General features: G+C 41.7%; 1 protein-coding gene and 1 long non-coding RNA gene across 2 annotated transcripts; both read left to right on the forward strand.

The window, feature by feature from the left end:
- The first annotated feature begins 179 nt into the window (after nt 1-179).
- On the forward strand, nt 180-20018 carry LOC103515821. The gene is made up of 12 exons (XM_026828402.1): nt 180-985; nt 1396-1628; nt 2093-2294; nt 2995-3293; nt 12774-12914; nt 13534-13689; nt 14512-14947; nt 17161-17389; nt 17777-17986; nt 18181-18670; nt 19309-19396; nt 19784-20018. The coding sequence occupies exons 1-12, from the start codon at nt 180-182 to the stop codon at nt 20016-20018; spliced, it is 3525 nt and encodes a 1174-aa protein (XP_026684203.1).
- A 115-nt stretch (nt 20019-20133) lies between these two features.
- LOC113470172 lies at nt 20134-21140 on the forward strand. Its single transcript, XR_003393325.1, has 2 exons — nt 20134-20340; nt 20912-21140. It is a non-coding gene; the product is annotated as an uncharacterized LOC113470172 (long non-coding RNA).
- The last annotated feature ends 2877 nt before the right edge of the window (nt 21141-24017 follow it).

Here is a 24017-nt window from a genome sequence, read left to right on the forward strand (position 1 = left end):
GGGCTATAATTAGAATAGGATAGAAAGAATATCCATACCATTAGATACCATTACCATTATATACCCTGTTTATACTGAAAGAATGAGACTGAAAAGTCCCTTTACTCCCGCAGTCTAAACAAGGTCTTCTGTATTTGGTACAGAATAGGTGTAAATTTTATTACAAAAACCTTGCTTAAATGTTAAAGAAATCTAACCTGACAGGTGCACATCATCAGGTCCGCCTGTCAGGTCTGAAAGGCGGACCTTTCCAGCCGTACCTGTCAGATCTACCTGATAGTAAAATCCACCGAACGTTGAATCAGATGAAAGCGGTGACGTTTCAATCGCAGAAAGATCGAGAAGAAAGACTCCGGGATGCTAACGTTGGAGAAGTCCACGGTTTACGATCCGTTGGAGATGGAAAACACAACGAAGAATCCGCTGGACAGAAACAATCGTTGAAGCCAACACAAGCAAATCCCGAAATTCCCGAAAGTAACATTCCTATTCCTAGAGAACAAAAGACTGATATAGACCTAACCAAAGCATTTGACTCTTCCGACACGACTGAAGCCGAGCCTAGCCGAACCAAACCTATTCAGAAACTCAAAACCGGACACAAAGATCTCCTTGCTGGTTCAGAAACGAGTGGTCTGCCCGTGTTAGATTTGGACGACCTAAGTGACCCCCTTTATGGAGGGAGTACCTCAGGGTTCCAATCTGTCACACAGGAACACATTTGCCGACATTGCCCGAATTGTGCCGATTGGAAAGTTGACAATTCGGAGCATCGAACGGAAGCTGTTGATCCAAATAACACGGGAACTATTGAAGCTGAGAAGGGAACTCTACCTGTAATGCCAGAACCAACTGAAGCAGGAATGTTAAATGATGGAGAAGTTGATGTTGACATCATGTTGACATCTGTGATGATTTGTAACAACACGCACATTCCGTTCATTGTTCGACAGTATGATACGACCCGGGAATCTGTTGTGTACAGGTGAGTGGTGGTTGGGTGGAAGAGAACGACGTGGGTGTTAATTATTCTATAGCGTAGTGATTATTACGTTCACCTACTTAGGCTAAAAAAAGAATGGAGCGGAGAGCATGGAGCTTTTAGCTCTCAATTCTATGTGGTTTGAAGTCGTCTCTTCTCTTTACTTGCTCTCCACTGCTCTCTGTTTTTAGCCTTACAGGGGAAAACACGTTCCAATTGCAATCAGGGCGTTATTAGTTTGATAATTTTGTGTTTAGTTTGTCTGCAGTTCTGTTTGTAGCTTTGTTCCACAATATCTTTCGATCGTTTGTCCAATTCTTATGAAATTTGGTACACTTTTTCAACGCATAAAATAAAAGAATTTTGCTGATTTTTTGTTTAGCCATTTATTTCTACTTTTGCTCTGATTTCAGCATGGAATGCGTCTACTTTTCCTGGTTCAAGAGTCCTAGCCCGAACACATCTCGTCAACACTGGCTAGAGTTCAACATCAAATCTGCCGACTTCCAATGGAGCTCGCCCCTAGCCCTTAACGCTGAAACGAAAGGGCAACACCCCCTCTATGTGCGAGGTCCTAATGGAAAACTATTTCCCATTGTGGTGGAAGTGGGTGACTGTGATAACGCCAAGGTGGTTACCATTCATGGTAAGTTGATGAGTTTGGGTGGAAGATAATACCACTCTCAACGCTGAAACGTGTAGTGGTTAGCACGATGGATTCTGGATGTGGAGGTTGGTGATTCGAGTCCAAGTCCAGTCATAAAATTTAGCGTAGTGTATTAAGCGGGGAGCGACATTTGTGATAAGCACTTTCTTAACACAATTAAAATTCCTTTTTTTCTCAAGAGGTTTGATAGAGGGAACTGTAACAGCGGGCGTTTTATAGTACCCAAATCGAAGACATGACAGGATATCACAAAGCCAGCCGTTCCGAGAACCAACCTTATCTGTTCAGGATAAATTCGCCCTGGGCGGGAATAGAACCCGCGACCTAGTAACTAGGCTGACTTAACCAAATTTTGTAGACCACTTCTGTAGAATAGAACTGATTTTGAACCAAAATTGTCAAGTCCAGTTAAAACTGAAAAGTCACTTCGCTTATTCTTTCAGGCAACCTGCACTGTGCCAACCTGTTCAACCGGGACCTCCACTTTCTACTACTATGTCATGGTGGAGAGAATCAGCTAGTGCAAGTTCCCGCTAAGACTGTCTCCCCATCTGTTATCTTAAGCCCTGTAGCTGACATCAGCAAGTATGAGATGAAGATCAAGATACAGGACTCGGTGTGGAGTGGTACTATACCCATTGGTAAGTCGAACCGTACTTTATTATCTGCCTCTGTGGTGCTTTCGCCAAGGAGATATGAAATTTCAACTTTTTGGAACACCCTGGCTGCCAAAGCATATTCCATGGCGTTTATCCATAGACATCTATGTATGAATACATCTCCCTTAAATAAAAGACAGGCTCTTTAATTCTTGGGATTTTTTATCAAGAGCAAAATTTCAGGCCCTCCTTGAGATAATCATTGAAAATACACAAGACAGTAGCCCGTGGCAGCAAATGTGTTGGAGCCATTACTTCCAAAGAGTGAAAAATCACCTCTGTGATGTTGCCTCTTTGCGCACAGAGGGGCACAATAAAATACGACTATACATTGCCTACAGGACGGACATTCGGAAAAAAATCGGATGAAACTCACAAGTGGGACGGGCCTTAACCTTAAGATCTTCTTTTCCTCCCCATCAGGTAGTTGCATTACTTTTATTCGAGAGAAGATAATGGGGCTCTAAGGATTAGCTGGTAGAGAACGCCTCCGGCGTTAACCTCGCCTAGTGGTTACCTTCCACTCAAGAGTCTATTATTATTATTAATAATAAGCCCAAGTCCTCACATGGGTAAAACATTGGATGTTAGGATTATTGGGACATTTGGAAAATCCTACACTCCTACAGTGAGCACTAAAGTCGTGATGTAGGTAATCATAGAAATTTAACAATTTTCATTTCCAGACCACGGCCCCTTCTGTTCTGGAAAATCCTGGGCCCCTACACGCCGGACGAAACGCCCGAATTCTATCTCATTTTCTGGATGAACGGTATCCCCCTGTGTCCCGTACTACTCTCCACATTGGACGTAAAACGCGCCCATCCCCTATGCATATCAAACCAGGGCTCTCCTATCGGGCTGACTTTGACGACCAGTGTGCAGAATGGAGTACACCAGTTCCTAGTGTGGGATAATGATCTACCTCAGCTTGTGTTGAATAATAGAACTGACATGAGTCTGTCTATATCTCCTTGCTACCCGGGTAGGTATTGTTTTTTCAGATTGTCACCCATCCGGATACTAACCACGCCCAACGTTGCTTAATTTCAGTCCATTTCGCTCTATTGAAAATGGTGCTCGGTGTGGGATAATGATCTACCTCAGCTTGTGTTGAATAATAGAACTGACATGAGTCTGTCTATATCTCCTTGCTATGCAGGAATTGAGGTATTTGTTCCACATATCTGAAGAAAATATGGTGGATATCACTTCATTTGTGTAGGTGTAGGTACTAGTTGACATCCATATTCAAACATTTTTTTTTTTCATAGTTCAACGATTCTATTCTATTGTTTTCAGACCCCAAACTAGACGAAACCGACGCGGACTCCATTGTGGATATCACTTCATTTGTGTACTAGTTGACATCCATATTCAAACATTTTCATTGTTTTTTTCATAGTTCAACGATTTTATTCTATCGTTTTCAGACACGAAGCTAGACGAAACCGACGCGGACTCCATTGAAGGCGACAAGTCGCGACTCACCAAACTCATTCGCGACAAAATCGAGCGACAAAAACGCCACGAGGAGATTCTAGCTCGCGACCAAATCCCGTTACTCGAAACCGGCACTGTTCCCGAGCGTAAACGCCAGGAAAACGGGCTTTGTCCGGTGCTCATTCAAGTGAAGCTAGAACGAACTCTGGTGGGGAAAAGATTAACTGGGAGTGTGCAGAAACCGGTCCGTCTTGTGCTGACTGAGGAGTTGCTGACTCGGGTGAGTGCTGTGCTATTTCACTCGTGTCCTTCTTCCTATTGGGGAAGCACCAAAATTGAGAAATTGATTTTGAACGGTTATTTTTGCTTCAGATGAGTCCCACTAAGCTCCTTTTTGTGTTTAACCTAACCGCATAACACTGGTCACTGTTCATTTCTGAAAGCTCCTTTTTGTGTTCAACCTAACCCCATAATAACACTGGTCACTGCTCATTTGTGAAAACACTGGTCACTCACTGCTCATTTGTGACAGCTCCTTTTTGTAGCATTGTACCATTGAAGTGACTTCTTAACAAGTACCATTATATTTTTAAAGAGGTAAGATAGAGGAAACTGTAACTGATAAGGTCTTATCGTCCCGAAAGTGAATAGAGAAAAAAGACAGAAAAGGAGAAAGCCAGCCGTTCCGAGAACGAACCTTATCCCTTTAGGATGAAATTCGCCCCAGGCGGGCATCGAAATCGACCTAGCGCTTACAAGGCAGACGCGCTACCAACCTAGCTAACTAGGCCGGCGGGAAAACACTATCCCAAGTTTCAGCTTCTTATTTTAATCCAGCCGCTCCGAGACTTTATAAACACCCTGTTTAAATTTCATTCATTTCCCTCCACAGTTTAATACAGTACGCTCCAAAATCAACGCAGCCATTCACACCAGCCCAAACCCTTCCCATTGCAAAGGCGATCAATCCACCAATTGCAGTACAGATACGCTATCCCGTGGAACCAAATATCGCCGCCATATTGAAAAGCTCAAGGTCAAATTAGAAGCGTATGGTTTATCCGAGATGACCTTGACGACAGATCAGATGACCTTGATAGTCAACCATCTTGAATCAGGTATTTTTTTATTTATGTAATTTTTTATTTTTATTTTCTAGAGGTTTAACCTCATTGTATAACGGCTAAGGTTTTTAGTGGTGAGGATATAACCCTCCATTCGGCGAAATGTTACTCTTAAATTCATCAGATTAATCTCACCCTACTTGAGTCGGCCCCAAATTTTTTAGCAGCACGCGATTGTCCAAATGTCCACCCATTCGGGTACCAACCACGTGCAACGTTGCTTAACTCCAGGACTCTAACGAGACCTGGTGTAGGTATTCAACTCTAGTATAGCTGGTCGCTTACTTACTTTCCTTACCGTTTCCGTTTTGATTAAAGGCTATTAGAATACATTTTTCCAGAGCAGTGCTACTTTCCATCTTTTACCTTTTGCTTATATTTATTTGTTTTCAGATCTCCCCAGTCTGTGTCTCAACCTGTCCAGCGGTCTGCTGAGCCTATCTCATCCATTCTCCTCTCACCTCCACATCTCCACACTTAGCCTATCCACTCAACTCACCTCCACTTGTCCACCACGCTTCCTAGTGGACCCCATGGAGGTGAATGTTGGGCTGGATTGTGCCTGGGAGAGCTGGTATCCGACGTTCCTCATGCTCTTGAATGGTGAGTAGGGGTTAGATACTTGTTGGTGTCAAAAAATAACATTTTTTTCAATTAGTTTTGACAGAGGGAACTTTAACTGCTAAGGTCTTATCGTCCCGAAATCGAAGAGGGATATGAGAAAGCCAGCATGGAATGTATTGTGTCTCTCATCGCCCATCTGATGAGGGACATACTACGGGATGGGCATGCTAGGACACAGACCACGCGCGTCTAACAGTTATTTCATAGCTACGAAATAAAAACGGCGTTGAAAAACTTTTTTTTTTCATTTCTCGGTCTTCTCTCCTTCCCCAGGTAACATCGAATATGTGAGCGTAAACATCTCCGCCTATCAGTTAGAAGTACTCTATCGTATCTACCATCAATACAAACATCTTCTACCAACCAGACATACTTCTAATAATAGAGGGGATCCTACTACCAATTCTTCAAAAGATTCAGGGAACTCTGTTCCCAATATTTCCAGTGAAACAGCTCATTCCCATGTTACCACTGCCAAAGAAACTGCTTCCCACGTTGCTACTGCTAAAGAAACAACTGATTTTGATGGTGCTACCCTTTCAACTAATGCTGCTGCCAAAGTAGCATCTGGTTTTGAAAGCACTGCTACTCCTTCAGCAGCGAATTTTGATGCTGCTGCTAAGGGGATGCCTAGTTTTAATAATGCTGATGTGGCTGAACCAGATCAAGATCAGCATTATGTGGACGATTTACGAGCGGGTAAGTTCGAAATCCATTTCCCCTCCCCCCTTGAACTTTTTTTTTCAAGAGGTTTTATATTTTTATTTATTAACATCTCACAGCTAAAGCTGTAGTATTTATTTTACAAAAGATACATGAAAAGGGCTTCCCACGTTGCTACTGCCAAAGAAACAACTGATTTTGATGGTGCTACCCTTTTAACAAATGCTGCTGCCAAAGTAGCATCTGGTTTTGAAAGCACTGCTACTCCTTCAGCAGCGAATTTTGATGATGCTGCTGCTAAGGGGACACCTAGTTTTAATGCTGCTCATGTAGCTGAACCAGATCAAGATCAGCATTATGTGGACGATTTACGAGCGGGTAAGTTCGAAATCCATTTTTATCCCCCCTTGAACTTTTTTTTTTCAAGAGGTTTTATATTTTTATTTATTAACATCTCACAGCTAAAGCTGTAGTATTTATTTTACAAAAGATACATGAAAAGGGATATTCTGTATAACTACCAGCTTGAACTTCCTGGGGGTGAGCAAATTGATTTTATTTCATTTTAGAAATACTTCAAAACTCGTAGTTAGAGAGATGTGAAAAAGTGAGTGAGTTATATAAAAAAAAAGAACTACTCTTTTCAGTGAACTACTCAGTCAATGAGTCAGATCTTAAAACTCCTATAGAAAAACAAACAACAGTAGGTAGTTCATTTAAGATTTTATATCGTCCCGAAATCGCAGAGAGAAGCAGGAGAGGATATGAGAAAGACAGCCGTTCCGAGAACGAATCTTATCTGTTATCTGTTTTAGGATAAAGTTTGCTCCGGACAGGAATCAAACCCACGACCAAGCTCTTACAAAGGCGGACGCTGCTAACTGCAAGCGAACTAGGCTAGCTAGTAATCAGTTTATTTTTCCCTTTCACATTTAAAGAACACACATCCAGGGTGAATGACCATGCCATTGGCTGGATGTTAAAGCCATATGGTTTATGTTGCTTGGACTGCAAATAAATAACATTTGAAGATAGTTCTGATAGCATACGAAAGGCTTATGCAAAGGTTTTTCTCCCAAGCTGCTAAATTTGGTTGGTTTCAAATGCTAGAAATCGACTATTGGGTCATATTTTCTCTAGGTGCTAAACTAACCATGTTCTTTTTTTTCTCTCCAGGTGAAGAAAATTCTCCCTGCGCCCAAACAGACACCCTCATTGATCAAATAACACGTCGTATCGTACCTGAGTACATGGACACCCCTTCTGTCCTTTCCTTCATCTCCCAATCCAATCTGGGCAGTTCAGAAACCTCCAGTAGTCTCGGCAATGGAAGATCTTCCAGCCAAAGTCCACCCTCAAACATTGAAAAGTCTTCCAACAACCACCAACTCCAAATACCACCCTCAAACATTGAAAAGTCTTCCAACAACCACCAAATACCACCCTCAATCGGAGGAAAATACCACCAAATACCACCTTCAGCCAGTGAAAAGTCTTCCAACCCAAAAACCAGTCTTCCGCCTCTTAACATCTGGGAATCTTCCCTCGAAGGCATCCCCCATCTCTGGCCTTTCTCTACGCACTATAGGTTGGTTGTGTTATGGATGGTAATATTGGGAATTATGAAGAGCCTCTTGGGGTTTTCACAAAATAATAAAATAATAATATCTTATTGATTGATTCTTTGGGTAGATTTTTTTTTTTTTTCTGTAGCGACTACACCCTTATTAATTAGTAGATGGTTGACTGATTGTTGATTAAATGGTATAATTACCTATTAGTTAATTTTTTTGGTTTCTTCTCAGGTGAACGCCAACCTCTACAACGGCGAATACAACAGCAAGAAGCACACGGATGATGGCGGCATCAATATTGATCTCATCATTAGCGACCACATCAAATGCAACATGAGCAACGATTTCGTAACGTCCGCCAGCGTTGTGAGGAAAGTCATCCATCGAACGTTGAATCAGATGAAAGCGGTGACGTTTCAATCGCAGAAAGATCGAGAAGAAAGACTCCGGGATGCTAAGTTAACGACCACATCAAATGCAACATGAGCAACGATTTCGTAACGTCCGCCAGCGTTGTGCGGAAAGTCATCCATCGAACGTTGAATCAGATGAAAGCGGTGACGTTTCAATCGCAGAAAGATCGAGAAGAAAGACTCCGGGATGCTAACGTTGGAGAAGTCAACGGTTTACGATCCGTTGGAGATGGAAAACACAACGAAGAATCCGCTGGACAGAAACAATCGTTGAGGCCAACACAAGCAAATTCCGAAATTCCCGAAAGTAACATTCCTATTCCTAGAGAACAAAAGACTGATATAGACCTAACCAAAGCATTTGACTCTTCCGACACGACGTTTGGCCTACTTTTTAGGCTTCTTCGTGGGAACATGGGAATAAGGTTTTATTAAATTTCTGCAAAAGATCTTTATGCTCCTATATAAGTATTTAGCCAACACCTGGGAGCAGCCTAAGACGCGTTTCGTTCTTATTTGAACTCATCAGTTAGACATAGCTCTCAGGTGCTGTTGTTCAGTGACGATTACACCATCGCCCAGTTTGGTTGTACCAATAATCGGCTCAAGTATGATTTGAATGTGAATTTCGCCGCAGGGCTGTATCTGACTAGGGTGCAGACGGGATCGATGGCGGTCAGTCTGATCAATTATAATTTGCTGACGCTGAAGCCGGTGTTGGAAGTTATTCAGGTGAGTGACAGCCTTTTCTTAAGCCGGAACTCACTATCAGGTAGACCTGACGGGTGGACCTGATTAGGTGTACCTGTCAGGTCTACCTGATAGTGAGTGCAGGTTCCCCGTGCTTCGCCTCGGAAATTGATCATAACTCGAGATTGGTTTAGGTTTCGGCAAAATCCTCCCTTATCGCACATCTAGAACATAAATATTAGGAATATGGTCCTACCAAATTTCAGCTTTCTAAGTTTGAATATTCAATTCACAAACATTTAATAATTGGTATAGCCAACCCGTAAAAGCAGATGGTTGTGTCATGTATCGGAATATGGGGAATTATGAAGAGCCTCTTGTGGTTTTGACAAAATAATAATACCTATCTTATTGATTGATTCTTTGGGTAGATTTTTTTTTTTATATATATAGCGACTACACCCTTATTAATTAGTAGATGATTGACTGATTGTTGATTAAATTGTATATTTAATTAGTAGATGATTGACTGTTGATTTTTTGTTTCTTCTCAGGTGAACGCCAACCTCTACAACGGCGAATACAACAGCAAGAAGCACACGGATGATGGCGGCATCAATATTGATCTCATCATTAGCGACCACATCAAATGCAACATGAGCAACGATTTCGTAACGTCCGCCAGCGTTGTGAGGAAAGTCATCCATCGAACGTTGAATCAGATGAAAGCGGTGACGTTTCAATCGCAGAAAGATCGAGAAGAAAGACTCCGGGATGCTAACGTTGGAGAAGTCAACGGTTTACGATCCGTTGGAGATGGAAAACACAACGAAGAATCCGCTGGACAGAAACAATCGTTGAGGCCAACACAAGCAAATTCCGAAATTCCCGAAAGTAACATTCCTATTCCTAGAGAACAAAAGACTGATATAGACCTAACCAAAGCATTTGACTCTTCCGACACGACTGAAGCCGAGCCTAGCCGAACCAAACCTATTCAGAAACTCAAAACCGGACACAAAGATCTCCTTGCTGGTTCAGAAACGAGTGGTCTGCCCGTGTTAGATTTGGACGACCTAAGTGACCCCCTTTATGGAGGGAGTACCTCAGGGTTCCAATCTGTCACACAGGAACACATTTGCCGACATTGCCCGAATTGTGCCGATTGGAAAGTTGACAATTCGGAGCATCGAACGGAAGCTGTTGATCCAAATAACACGGGAACTATTGAAGCTGAGAAGGGAACTCTACCTGTAATGCCAGAACCAACTGAAGCAGGGATGTTAAATGATGGAGAAGTTGATGTTGACATCATGTTGACATCTGTTATGATTTGTAACAACACGCACATTCCGTTCATTGTTCGACAGTATGATACGACCCGGGAATCTGTTGTGTACAGGTGAGTGGTGGTTGGGTGGAAGAGAACGACGTGGGTGTCAATTATTCTATAGCGTAGTGATTATTACGTTCACCTACTTAGGCTAAAAATAGAATGCAGCGGAGAGGATGGAGCTTTTTGCTCTCAATTCTATGTGGTTTGAAGTCGTCTCTTCTCTTTACTTGCTTGATGCTCTCCACTTTTTAGCCTTACAGGGGAAAACACGTTCCAATTGCAATTGGGGCGTTATTAGTTTGATAATTTTGTATTTAGTTTGTCTGCAGTTCTGTTTGTAGCTTTGTTCCACAATATCTTTCGATCGTTTGTCCAATTTTCATGAAATTTGGTACACTTTTTCAAACACATAAAATAAAAGAATTTTGCTGAGTTTTTGTTTAGCCATTTATTTCTACTTTTGTTCTGATTTCAGCATGGAATGCGTCTACTTTTCCTGGTTCAAGAGTCCTAGCCCGAACACATCTCGTCAACACTGGCTGGAATTCAACATCAAATCTGCCGACTTCCAATGGAGCTCGCCCCTAGCCCTTAACGCTGAAACGAAAGGGCAACACCCCCTCTATGTGCGAGGTCCTAATGGAAAACTATTTCCCATTGTGGTTGAAGTGGGTGACTGTGATAATTCGAAGATAGTAACCATTCATGGTAAGTTGATGAGTTTGGGTGGTAGAGAATGGTAGGTTGAATCGATTTTTAGCTAAATTCTTTAGGGAATTGACCATTTACTTGTCCAAATGCCCACGGGCCAAATTAAGATATATGTATCAGCAAAATTTGTCGATCGATAACTCCCATTTTTTTATTTTATACTATTTTTTATTATTATTATTATTAATATTATTATTTTAAGATTTGTGGATTCGATTAACTTCATGGGGTTCGTTCTTGGAGCGGCTGATTTTCTCCTCCCCTATCCTCCTCTTTTCGATTTCGGGCCGATAAGACCTTCATTGTTACAGCTCCCTCTATCAAACCTCTTCAAAGAAATTTTGTAGATCGTTAGACTTTCGGTCAAAAGAGAACTGATTGGATTTTGAACCAAAATGATCGAGTCCAGTCAAAACTTGAAACTCACTTTGCTTATTCTTACCAACCTCTGTGGTTAGCACGGTGGACTCTGGAGTCTGTATGTTGGTGTTTCGAGTCCAAGTCAAGTCATAAGTGTATTAATCATGTAACGACTTTTGTGACCATGCTTAATTAACGCAATTAAAATTCCTTATTCTCCCAGGCAACCTGCACTGTGCCAACCTGTTCAATCGAGACCTCCACTTCCTCCTACTATGTCATGGCGGAGAGAATCAGCTAGTGCAAGTTCCCGCTAAGACTGTCTCCCCATCTGTTATGTTAAGCCCTGTAGCTGACATCAGCAAGTATGAGATGAATAAGCCCAAGTCGTCACATAGGTAAAACATTGGATGTTAGGATTATCGGGATATTTGGAAAATCTTACACTCCTGCAGTGAGCACCAAAGTCGTGATATAATCATAGAAATTTAACAATTTTCATTTCCAGACCACGGCCCCTTTTATTCTGGAAAATCCTGGGCCCCTACGCGCCGGACGAAACGCCCGAATTCTATCTCATTTTCTGGATGAACGGCATCCCCCTGTGTCCCGTACTACTCTCCACATTGGACGTAAAACGCGCCCATCCCCTATGCATATCAAACCAGGGCTCTCCTATCGGGCTGACTTTGACGACCAGTGTGCAGAATGGAGTACACCAGTTCCTAGTGTGGGATAATGATCTACCTCAGCTTGTGTTGAATAATAGAACTGACATGAGTCTGTCTATATCTCCTTGCTATGCAGGTAGGTATTGTTTTTTTTCCAGATTGTCACCCATCCGGATACTAACCACGCCCAACGTTGCTTAATTTCAGTCCATTTTGCTCTATTGAAAATGGTGCTCGTCACCGTCACTGGCTTTCTTTTTCTTCAGGAATGTCTGTAATTTAGGATGCTCTTATTGTTTATGTACTTCCTCTCTTATTGTTTATGTACTTCCTCTCTTATTATTTATGTACTTCCTCTCTTATTGTTTATGTACTTCCTCTCTTATTGTTTATGTACTTCCTCTCTTATTGTTTATGTACTTCCTCTTTCATTGTTTATGTTTAAGCTATTGAGACCTTTTAGTCCTATTCCATTAGGATAAACACAGGGTTATTATATTCCGACTCTTTCTCTAGCTAGAGAACGTTAAACAGAGAGTAGACTAGCGTCTGGCCGTGCAACTATAAACAGGGAGGAGAATAGCCAACCCTAATCAGCCTAGCTAGCTGATAGTTTCCAAGGGTTCTCTCTGCTTGAAAATAACAAGCACAAGTACTCACGATGGTTGACTGCGGTTCAGGACGAGCCAGTTAAACATGGCTAGAGACCATCACCCGGTGTATGGCTAATAAAAGAGACATTTTCTCTATTTTGTCATCAGTCATCACCTTCCGGCTATAGCTGAAGCCGCTACAACAACAACAACAACAACAACATATTCCGACTCCATTCGTATACTCTTTCTCGTTGTTTCAGATCCGAAGAAAGTTCCTCCCATGGCGTTCCTATGGAAATGGTATATGAACCCGCGGTCTGTCTCCTACTACTCCCTACCTGAGGCCCATACACCCGACTCTGTCTCCAGCGCGGAGGTTGAACTTCCTCCTCTAATGTTAGGTAAGAGAGTCAGTCCTCTTATACAGATCTTTTTTTTAAGAGGTTTGACAGAGGGAATTGTAACTGCTATGGTCTTATCGTCCCGAAATCGAAGAGAGAAGGAAGACAGGATAGGAGAAAGCCAGCCGTTCCGAGAAGGAACATTATCCCATCAGGATAAAATCCGCCCCGGGCGGGAATCGAACCCGCGGCCTAGCGCTTACAAGGCAGACGCACTACCAACTAAGCTAACTGGGCTGGCTTATACAGATCTTAATAACTCATCCCGTGATTTTATGTCAAACTAGTGGTTGACCCGTCCTTTGTAAGGGATCAGCGCGGCGTAAGAGGCGCATAATTTTGAAGGGCCGCCAGGTTTGCACGCCGGATGTCTCGGGTTCGATTTCCGGCAAGGCCGAGGTTTTTTTCGGCTCTGTGCTTGGAGTTCGGGGTGCACTCAGCCTCGTGAGGACAATTGAGTAGCTACTTTAAACAAGTATTACCAGTGTAAAAAGATTGATGATACGAGTAGATTGAAATTAATAGTAAAGAAGGCACTTAGTAAATGTTGTGATACCCACTAAAGTTGTGAAGAAGCTCTCTGCTCTACACAAAGAATTCATGATTTGATTTGTTTCAGAATTAGAAGATCCTACATCGGGTAGCATGAGTAGTGAACTGTTAGTTCTTACTGAGTGTTCAGGACGACTAGTACATCTAGCTAGTACTGATTTCAAAGTCAACATTGTCAAGGAGGTGCACAGTAGAGTTGTTACCATAGAGATGGCGTCTTCAGGTAAATATACAGGGTGGTAGGGTGGTCGGATTTTTTCTTTAAATATTCAAACCATAGATGGAGTCGAGTGGATTGGAACACATCACAGGCACACTCCATTTGTCAAGGGACTAGGTGTTACCTTGCCCTTGGGATCAATTTAATTTGAAGAAACCATTTACTGATGAAGATTTGTAATAGATCCAGGAGGTTGATATAAGACTTTTTTACTCTATGAACATATGCCTGCAAATGCTTCCGAACCTGATGATATCTGATCAATCAAAAGCCGTTGTTGCTATTTAGAATAAAAAATCCGTGCCTGTGGAGTTTTGGGTGTGCAGATTTAATATTATTATTCAAGCCAGAGTGCTCGTAATTCACATCATCAGAGTAGAATAGAATAAACCCTGTTTATCCTGCTCGAATGAGACTAAAAAGTCCCTTTACCCCAGCAGTCTAAACAAGGTCTCGTTTATTTTATGGGTTGAATAACATAGCTTCCTAACCGAGATATCAATCAAAAGCCGTTGCTATTTAGAATAAAAAATCCGTGCCTGTGGAGTTTTGGGTGTGCAGATTTAATATTATTATTCAAGCTAGAATGCTCGTAATTCACATCATCAGAGTAGAATAGAATAAACCCTGTTTATCCTGCTCGAATGAGACTGAAAAGTCCCTTTACCCCAGCAGTCTAAACAAGGTCTCGTTTATTTTATGGGTTGAATAACATAGTATAACAAAAATTTTAGGACCTTGCTTTATTTTAAAAAAAAGAAGTGCAGGAACGCTGCAATTAACCCGTTGTGTTTCTGTGTTTCAATTAACCCTTTTATGTTTCAGGCGAAATCTCTGCCATGGACATTCGCAAACGTCTAGCCCTCGCGTTCACCAGCGAAGAACGCCGACCCCTCTCGAACAATACCGAAGTCAAAGACTCCGCCCCGGCCACCACAGTCACTCGAGATTCAGCCAATAGCAGCACAGCTCAGCAAGACTTCGCCTACTCCTTAACGACTAGCCGGGATTCAGCCAATAGCAGCACAGCTCATCAAGACTCCGCCTACTCCCTCATAGCATCCCAAAATGCAGCCAATAGAAACACAGCTCAGCAAGACTCCGCCTACTCCATAACAGCCATTCGAGATTCAGCCAATAGTGGCCCAGCTCAACGAATCGTTTCGGAAACACTCGATGTCACACGAACTCCTGAACACTCCCAAAGTTTTTCCCCAGGACAAAACCCTTTCAATGCCAGCAGAAGCATAACAGCTCAAAGGTGAGGTAGAGGTAGATGTTTTTTATGTAGGTACTATGACAATTCATTCACAAGCACATGAAACCTAGAGCTGAATCCTCCTCGTCTAAAACTTCAGGTGAATAGCTGAAGTTTGTGTCGACTGAAGAGGAAACAGCTCAGGTCTATGGCATTTTCTTGACATTTTCATGGAAGTTTTTTTCTTCTGTGATTCTCAACGCACTTCCGGTTTCAGGTTTGACATATCCAAGAATATTTGTTTTCAGGTAGGTAGGTAATCTTTCCATTGTACTGATTCATTTTTAATTTTGAATTTTAAAATTTTTCCGTAGAGAGAAATTTTAAAATATACACACTGCCGTGCTCAGGCCGGAACTTGGCCTGGCGCACTGCCGTGCGCCTAGATTAAATTTATTTAATTTTTCTGTAGGTCCAAAGGGGAAAGTTACTTCCTCTATCTTCTCCATTCGTATAACTTCCATTTGAAGATGTACGTGCATAACGCTCACTGCCGTTTCCTGGAGGATGTGCAGCAGGCAGCACTCATGGTAGTGAATTTGGACAAGGTTCTGGTCGCGATGAAGAATGGACATTATAAGCGGGCGGCTAAATTACATGTTGTATGCAAACAGACGTCTTAACTCTAAAATAAACGTAAAAAAAAAAAAAAAATCAAGAGGCTTGATAGAGGGAACTGTAACTAATAAGGTGTTATCGTCCCGAAATCGAAGAGAGAAGGAAGACAGGGGAAAGCCAGCCGTTCCGAGAACGAACCTTCTTTGTTCAGGATAAAGTCCGCCCCGGGCGGAAATCGAACCCGCAGCCTGGCGCTTTCACGGTAGACCCTCCAAGCTAACTAGGCTGGCGTCAAGAGTTTGAATCGCCGCTCAGCCTATATTAACAAGAAAAGTTTCTAGGTTTTACCGTTTTACAGCATTTTTTTCTCAACTTTTCTCCCACTAAACTTCTCTTCAAGCTAATAGCTATAAACAATAAATAAATCTTTCTTTTTTTTAACAGCTCCGACCCGAACTCTCATCTCTCACAAACGAACTCTCCCCACTCAAGTTCCCCCTCCCCTCGCCCATTCTCTACCTCGCCGAAGCGACCCTGTATACGCCCGCCGACTCGCCCACCCTATATCGTCACGTGTGTCTAGTGATAACACCCTCTGACGTCACACTGATAAGAGAAGACAATGGTGACGTCATCGATAGCATGGGGGTGGGTGGGGTGAGGTGGGGGTGTGATAAGGAGGATGATACCCGGCTGGTGTTGGCAATACAGACTGATACTGAGGTATGTACACTGTTAAAGTCCGCCCTGGGCGGGAATCGAACCCGTGACCTATCACTTACAAGACCAGGCTAACTAGGCTAGCTCATGAGTAAAAGAGAGGGGATTGATGGAGGGAACTAAAACTAGGAGGTGTTATTGTCCCGGAATGAAGAGAGAAGGACAGCATAGGATACAGCCAGTCGCTCCGAGAACGACCCTTACCTGTTTAGGGAAAAGTCCGCCCCGGGCGGGAATCGAACCCGTGACCTATCGTTTACAAGACAGACGCGCTACCCTCCTAGCGTGGAGACTCGGCTAAATAAACAAGCGAAAATAGTGTCGCAGTCAAGGTGTTAAAGTAGCTACTCCATTGTCCTCACGAGGCTGAGTGCACCCCGAAATTTAAGTACAGAGCCGAAAAAACTTCGACTCCGCCGGGAATCGAACCCGGGTCTTCCGAAGTGGGAAGCCTAGTGTGATGCCACTCGGCCTCGCAATTCATTCACAAGCACATGAAACCTAGAACTGAATCCTCCTCGTCTAAAACTTCAGGTGAATAGCTGAAGTTTGTGTCGACTGAAGAGGAAACAGCTCAGGTCTATGGCATTTTCTTACAATTCATTCACAAGCACATGAAACCTAGAACTGAATCCTCCTCGTCTAAAACTTCAGGTGAATAGCTGAAGTTTATGTCGACTGAAGAGGAAACAGCTCAGGTCTATGGCATTTTCTTCAGACATTTTCATGGCAATTTTTTTCTTCTGTGATTCTCAACGCACTTCCGTCTTCAGGTTTGACATATCCAAGAATATTTGTTTTCAGGTAGGTAGGTAATCTTTCCATTGGACTGATTCATTTTTAATTTAAATTTTTTTCTGTAGAGAGAAAATTTAAAATATACACACTGGCGTGCTCAGGTCGGAACTTTGGATTAAATTTATTTAATTTTTCTGTAGGTCCCAAGGGGAAAGTTACTTCCTCTATCTTCTCCATTCGTATAACTTCCATTTGAAGATGTACGTGCACAACGCTCACTGCCGTTTCCTAGAGGATGTGCAGCAGGCAGCACTCATGGTAGTGAATTTGGACAAGGTTCTGGTCGCGATGAAGAATGGACATTATAAGCGGCAGGCTAGCGCTGGGTATAAGTTCACGGAGACGAGTGTTGTGGTGAATAACATACAGGTAAGGGCAGTCAGTAGGGGGACTTCAATTCAAATCTTAGCATACTTAAAAAAAACTCGAACAGAAAGACATACAGACAAAGAAACTAAAATAATAATAAAAATAGAAGCCACTGCGGCGATAGCATAATGAATACACCATTTCCCAATGGATCACCGAAGGGAAGCAACTTCGCGCGTAGCTAATATCTGGACGGGTGACCTACTGGGCAGAGTGACTAAACTTATATCAAACAAAAGATTACGGAGGTAAAGCTCGGAAAAAAAGTCCATCTTAGTCTGACTGATCCATTAAAAAAAAAAATTGAAAGTAAAAATAGACACGTTAAGCACCAAAAATCCTTTCTTTATGATTATAAATCACTTCTAATTCTAACTCTGCTTCCAGGTTGACAACACCCTCTACAAGTACGGCAAATACGATTTCAACGTGATTCTATTCAAGAACATATCCAACTCTAACGCCAGTAGAGTTAATTATAGTGAGCTGTTTGAAACTACAGTAGCTCAGTTGAAACGACTGAACAGTGTGGAAGCCCTGATGAATTATCTGATTCAACCTAATCATTGTGACCACGAGAATTTCCTTAACCTTCAGGTAAGCATAGAATAGAATATACCTTGTTTATTCTGCTCGAATGAGACTACAAAGTCCCTTTACCCCCGCAGTCTAAACAAGGTCTCGTGTATAAATAAGGTAATGTGCTGAAAAAGTTGGAAAGAAGGCTTTAAAAGGTCTTAAAAGTTTGATAAAGTAGATAATGTGTTAGGTTCCAATACTCTTCCTTCCAGGTCAACTTCCACTCCACCCCACGGCTGTACCTCCTTGACCTTATCCGAGTTCACATCAACACCCCCTTCATACTTCGCATCGAAGACGTCTACCTTAGCCGTCTTAACGCCTACTGGAAACGTCTCCTCCGATTAAAACTCTCCCCACCAAGTGAAGAAAGTGGGGACCCAGCACACAACCCTGCGTTACCCCTCGCCACGACCGCGGGATACGAACTCGCTTTCCCTCTCCGAATAGGGACGATTTCAATCGAAGCGTTCACCCTCAGTCTGTGCCTTCATACGTCGTCCAGGTTCTACATCGCGTTGGACAATTCACCGCTGTCGTTCGCGCGGTTCGAACGAAACGCGTTGGTGACGTCGAGTTACCGATTGGGGCAGGCGATTTCCCTGCACTATTTCTTGAACGCGATCTACGCCACTGGGTGGGCGATAGGACGGCTGGAGTTTTGCGGCACGCCTGGAGGTCTGGCCCGTTCCGTCGGCACTGGTAAGTCATTATTTCGACTGATCAATTATTTATTAAAGAGAGTCATAGCAACCTCCGTGGCCGAGTGGGTATCACACTAGTCTTGCACGCCGGAGGTCCCGGGTTCGATTCCCGGCGGGGTTAAAGTTTTTTCGGGGGTCTGGCCCGTTCCGTCGGCACTGGTAAGTCATTATTTCGACTGATCAATTATTATAGAGTCTGATTTCGATTGATCAATTATTTATTATAGAGAGTCATACGCAACCTCCGTGGCCGAGTGGGTATCACACTAGTCTTGCACGCCGGAGGTCCCGGGTTCGATTCCCGGCGGGGTTAAAGTTTTTTCGGCTCCTTGCTTGGAGATCGGGGTGCATTCAGCCTCGTGAGGACAATTGAGTAGCTACTTCGATCGAGTAGCGACCAGTGGCGACATTACCAGTATAAATTTATGACACGAGTAGAAGAGAACTAATAGTAAATGAGGCAATTAATTAGTAATGCTATAACCACAAAAGTTGTGAAGAAACTCTCTGGTTTACCACAAATAATTCTTGATTTGATTTGATTATTTCGACTTTAATTATGAGCATTTAGATTTTTTTTTTTTTTTCCAAAAGATTTGATCGAGGTTTCTATCATTCAACCGTTTTCTTCCTCAGGTATCCGAGACTTCCTCACGCTTCCCTACCAAGCACTGGGGTCCGGCCCGACCGGCTTTATCCTCGGCCTTTACACTCGGCCTCGGAGGTTGCTTAATTATTTATAGTGGTATATTCGGAGAGTATAAGCACCACTATTTTCATCCCTACATTATCAGAGATGGTGTTTTTTTTTTGATAGAGGTGTGATAGAGGAAACTGTAACTCCTAAGGTCTTATCGTCCCGAAATCGAAGAAGGAAGACAGGATAGGAGAAAGCCAGCCGTTCCGAGAACGAACATTATCCCATCAGGATAAAATCCGCCCCGGGCAGGAATCTAACCCGCGGCTTAGCGCTTACAAGGCAGACGCGCTACCAACCAAGCTTACTAGGCTGGTTAGAGGTGGTTAGTATAGGGATCTGAAGGTTGATGGTTCGATTCCAAGTCAATTTATTAATGCCTTTTTCGTTTCCCTTTTTTCAACAGGTACACAGCTTCGCCAAGTCTCGCGTTCTCTCGTACGTACAGTCGACAACGTCCGAACTGTTTCCGACCACGCCCCCCTCTCATTCGACCAATCACAGCGCAGAGTTTTCCACCAACGAGATCACTAGCTCCATCAGTGGCACAGTGAGTGAAGGTCATGTCCTGTTCTTGGACCCGACACTGAAACGAACCGTATGTAACGTTCTCGAAACGCTCAAGATGTTCCTTGAGTTGAGAAACTGAGAGGAAGAGAGAAAGTGAGTGGGATATAGGAAAAGAGAGAAAAAAAGAGACTGTGAAAGGAAGAGAAACGGAGATAAATGTTAGAGGGGAGAGAGAGATTGTAAGAACATTGAAAAGGGGGAAAAAGTGGGATATATGTTAGGGGAGAGGGAGAGAATGTAAGAACATTGAAAAGGGGGAAAAGTGGGATAGGAGAGAAAGAAAGAGAAGAAATGGGAGGGAGAGAGACAGAGAGAAGGATGGCGTTTTTTGGAGATCTCATGATATTTTGATTGTTCGAAAATCAATTTTCCTTTTTACTTTGTTTTAATGGATTTTTAAGGTCAAAAATCAAATTTTCAAAATTCAAGTCACAGTCAAATTTCTTCCTATACAGATAGGTATTAAGGTAGAAACACACTACCATCACGTCACGTGAACTCATGGGGAGTCAGAAAGATGTAGTTCAAAGTTTTCCCATAATATTGTAGGTAATTTAGTTCAGGACAGCCAAACTAAAATCACTTTACGTCACGTCCACTCTACCGTCACATTACGTTAGGTACGTCACATGACGTGAGAGTAGTATGGCTGTCCTGAACGAAATTACCTACAAATACTATGGGGAAAACGCGGAGAAAAAGAAGAAGATTATGGGAAAACTTTAAATTCTTTCTGACTCCCCACGACTTCACGTGACGTGAGAAGGAAGAGAAACGGAGAAAAATGTTAGAGGGGAGAGAGAGATTGTAAGAACATTGAAAAGGGGGAAAAAGTGGGATAGGAGAGAAAGAAAGAGAAGAAATGGGAGGGAGAGAGACAGAGAGAAGGATGGCGTTTTTTGAAGATCTCATGATATTTTGATTGTTCGAAAATCAATTTTCCTTTTTACTTTGTTTTAATGGATTTTTAAGGTCAAAAATCAAATTTTCATCATTTATGGTTCTAAAAAGTATTTTCTGAGCTTAAATTCCTCACTGTAATGTTTAATTGGTAAAGATAGATAATGATAATTAAATTTAATGTTGGAAATAGGTACTCTATTGGAGGTACCTACCTCAATGAAAATTGCACCCTTGACCTATAATAATATTTATTTTTCTTCTGTCGTTTCCTTTTCTTCTTCTTCATCTTTCGTTGCAATACTTATTTATTATTTATTTATATGTAGATTTTTTTTTTCTTCTTGGCACTATTTTGTTCGTAGGCAATATTTTGTTTATTTTGTGTTTGTGGGTTTAATATTGTATTGTGATATTTATATTTTTCTTCTGTCGTTTCCTTTTCTTCTTCTTCATCTTTCGTTGCAATACTTATTTATTATTTATATGTAGATTTTTTTTTCTTCTTCTTGGCACTATTTTGATCGTAGGCAATATTTTGTTTATTTTGTGTTTGTGGGTTTAATATTGTATTGTGATATTTTATGTAAACATTCCGGATGTAAATTGTATTGATTAAAATCAGAGTTCTATAGCTATAGGTACCTATATTTTAGAAAAAAAAACTATTTTTGTAGATCACCTACCTTCCTTTATTGATTAGGTGTATTGTTTTTATGTATTGTAATTATTTCATTTTTATCAGGTGTACTAGCTGGTTTGTCTCGTGCTGTCCAAAAAAAAAAAAAAAAAAAAAAATTTGGAAAAAATTTAAAGAGGGCGACAAAACAAACATTAGTTCTGTCCAAAAAAAAAAAAAAAAAAAACTTCAGGAAAATATGTAAGAGGATGAAATAATTAATATTAATATTTTTAAAAAAATAATTAATATGCATTTCCAGAAAAATATCGGGAAAAAATGCGAGAGGTTTTTTTTTTAAGCTACCCAGACTGTCGAGAAGCAAGGTTCCCACCCGAATGCCCTCCCAAAGTCGATGACTTTGGTAGCACAGTGAAAAGTTCAGAGAGGGGAGAAGTCAAGTCAGGGGAAACTCTCCCCTATACTAGCAGTAAAGGGGAAACTTTCTCCTATACTGTTTTTCCTAGCTGAAAAGTCTGACACATGCGCAGAAGTTCCCCCCACTCTTGATTTTGACTTAGGCTCCTCCCCTTTCTGAACTTCGAAGTTGTGCTACCAAAGTTAGGTGCCGAGGGTGGGATTCGGGTGGGAACCTTCATGCTGGACAGGTCTGGGAAGCTTGAAAAAACCATTATTTCACCTATTTATTCCCCTAACCCCATTTGTCTTCCCCATTAGGTGCTATCGGCGGACTGGCCTATCACCCCATTCAGTATGCTGTATCAGGTCCTGGGTCTAACACTACTCTGGCTACTTCCCTGGGGAAGAGTGTAATGGGCGTTATATCTCGACCTTTGAGACTTCACTTCTTTGTTTCCCCTGTTATTTTCACCAACCCCATTTGTCTTCCCCATTAGGTGCTATCGGCGGACTGGCCTATCACCCCATTCAGTATGCTGTATCAGGTCCTGGGTCTAACACCACTCTGGCTACTTCCCTGGGGAAGAGTGTAATGGGCGTTATATCTCGACCTTTGAGTGGGGCTGCTGAATTGGTAGCTCTTACTGGAGAGGGATTCCTGTCTACTGTCGGATGGACGAGTATACCTCAGGTAACTAATTTTACTGTACCAATTTTTCCGACGTTCTTTACTTCCGACTTTACTTACTTCAACCATTTTTTCAAAGCAGCCAGCCCTTATGGATGGTTCTTTTCTGCGTAATGCTGTCCAATTACATGTCCGACTTTACTTACTTCAACCATTTTTTCAAAGCAGCCAGCCCTTATGGATGGTTCTTTTCTGCGTAATGCTGTCCAATTACATGTGTTATCACTTTTTTTTTTAATATTTAAGAGGTTTTTTTATTTACATATGTTTAAACTATACCTATGAAATATATGACCTTGTTTAGACTGCGGGAGTAAAGGGACTTTTCAGTCTCATTCTGGCAGGATAAACAAGGTATATTCTATTCTATTACTTTATTACTAAAACTTATTCCATGTTGGATTGGAATTATTTCAACAGGTTACTTTCTGCTAATCTACTGTTTTCATGTTGGAACTGCACACCTACATGGAAAGTACCTACCCTTCTCGTCCATCTGATGAGGGACATAATACTAGATCGACATGGTAGGTCACATGCCACAAGAGCCTATAGTTCATCCAGATCAATGAGACAGCAATGAGTCATCAACCCAAAATGAAGGAACCAATCAGATTGCAGGAAATCCTTACATTGTTGCAATTGAGGTAAAGGTCTATTTGCGGCCTAGCGCTTACAAGGCAAGACGCACTACCAACTAAGCTAACTAGGCTGGCTGTTTTCTTGTTTAATACACTCATCTTCAAGAAAACGTACTCAATATTCTTATTATTTTAAATAATGTCCTGGATTTTATTTAAAAGGCAGAGCGGACTAAGTCCAAAAATTGACTTTCTGAGTTATCTATATCGTTGGAAAGAGTGCGAAACGATCTACTTTTTATATTGGTTGCAAACTTCACTTTAGTGTTGTATTGAAATGAGAGCAAAAACAAAATGGCTATCTCTATTTTAAACTTTAACTAGTCCTATGAGACTGAAAAGTCCCTTTACCCTATCAATCTAAACAAGGTCTCGAGTATTTTATGGGTATAATACATAACATAATGCATAAATGTTAACAGTAGAAGACCTTGCTTGATTATTAATAAAAGGAAGAAAAAAAAAGTTCATTGTCGATCTCAGTACCTGTAGGTATGTGTATGCGGGTAATGTGCCTTATAAACAAGAAAATCGTCTTTCATTTGATACTCGTTGGGCTCTTGTACGTACAATAATAGCTGAAATCCAGGTCATTCTTTAAAATGAATCTCAAGTCCTAGATTGAAGACTCGGTTACTTTGTGAAGGTCCATTTTAACTATTGAGTCTTATGTAAAACGAATACTACTTTACTTTTTTATTTTATTTTATTATTATTATTTATTTTTTTTTAAGAGGTTTGACAGAGGGAACTGTAACTGCTATGGTCTTATCGTCCCGAAACCGAAGAGAGAAGGAAGACAGGATAGGA

The sequence above is a fragment of the Diaphorina citri genome, unplaced genomic scaffold (assembly GCF_000475195.1).
Source record: "Diaphorina citri unplaced genomic scaffold, Diaci psyllid genome assembly version 1.1 scaffold1420, whole genome shotgun sequence".
NCBI lineage: Eukaryota > Metazoa > Arthropoda > Insecta > Hemiptera > Psyllidae > Diaphorina > Diaphorina citri.

What these genes read in the sequence shown, in the direction of transcription:
- LOC103515821 (XM_026828402.1), top strand. Translation starts at nt 180, where the DNA reads ATGTTAAAGAAATCTAACCTGACAGGTGCACATCATCAGGTCCGCCTG. An exon ending in TATATCTCCTTGCTACCCGG is followed by an intron (nt 3,294 to 12,773) that starts GTAGGTATTGTT and finishes TCGTTGTTTCAG; the next exon opens with ATCCGAAGAAAGTTCCTCCC. An exon ending in GGCCCGTTCCGTCGGCACTG is followed by an intron (nt 18,671 to 19,308) that starts GTAAGTCATTAT and finishes TTTCTTCCTCAG; the next exon opens with GTATCCGAGACTTCCTCACG.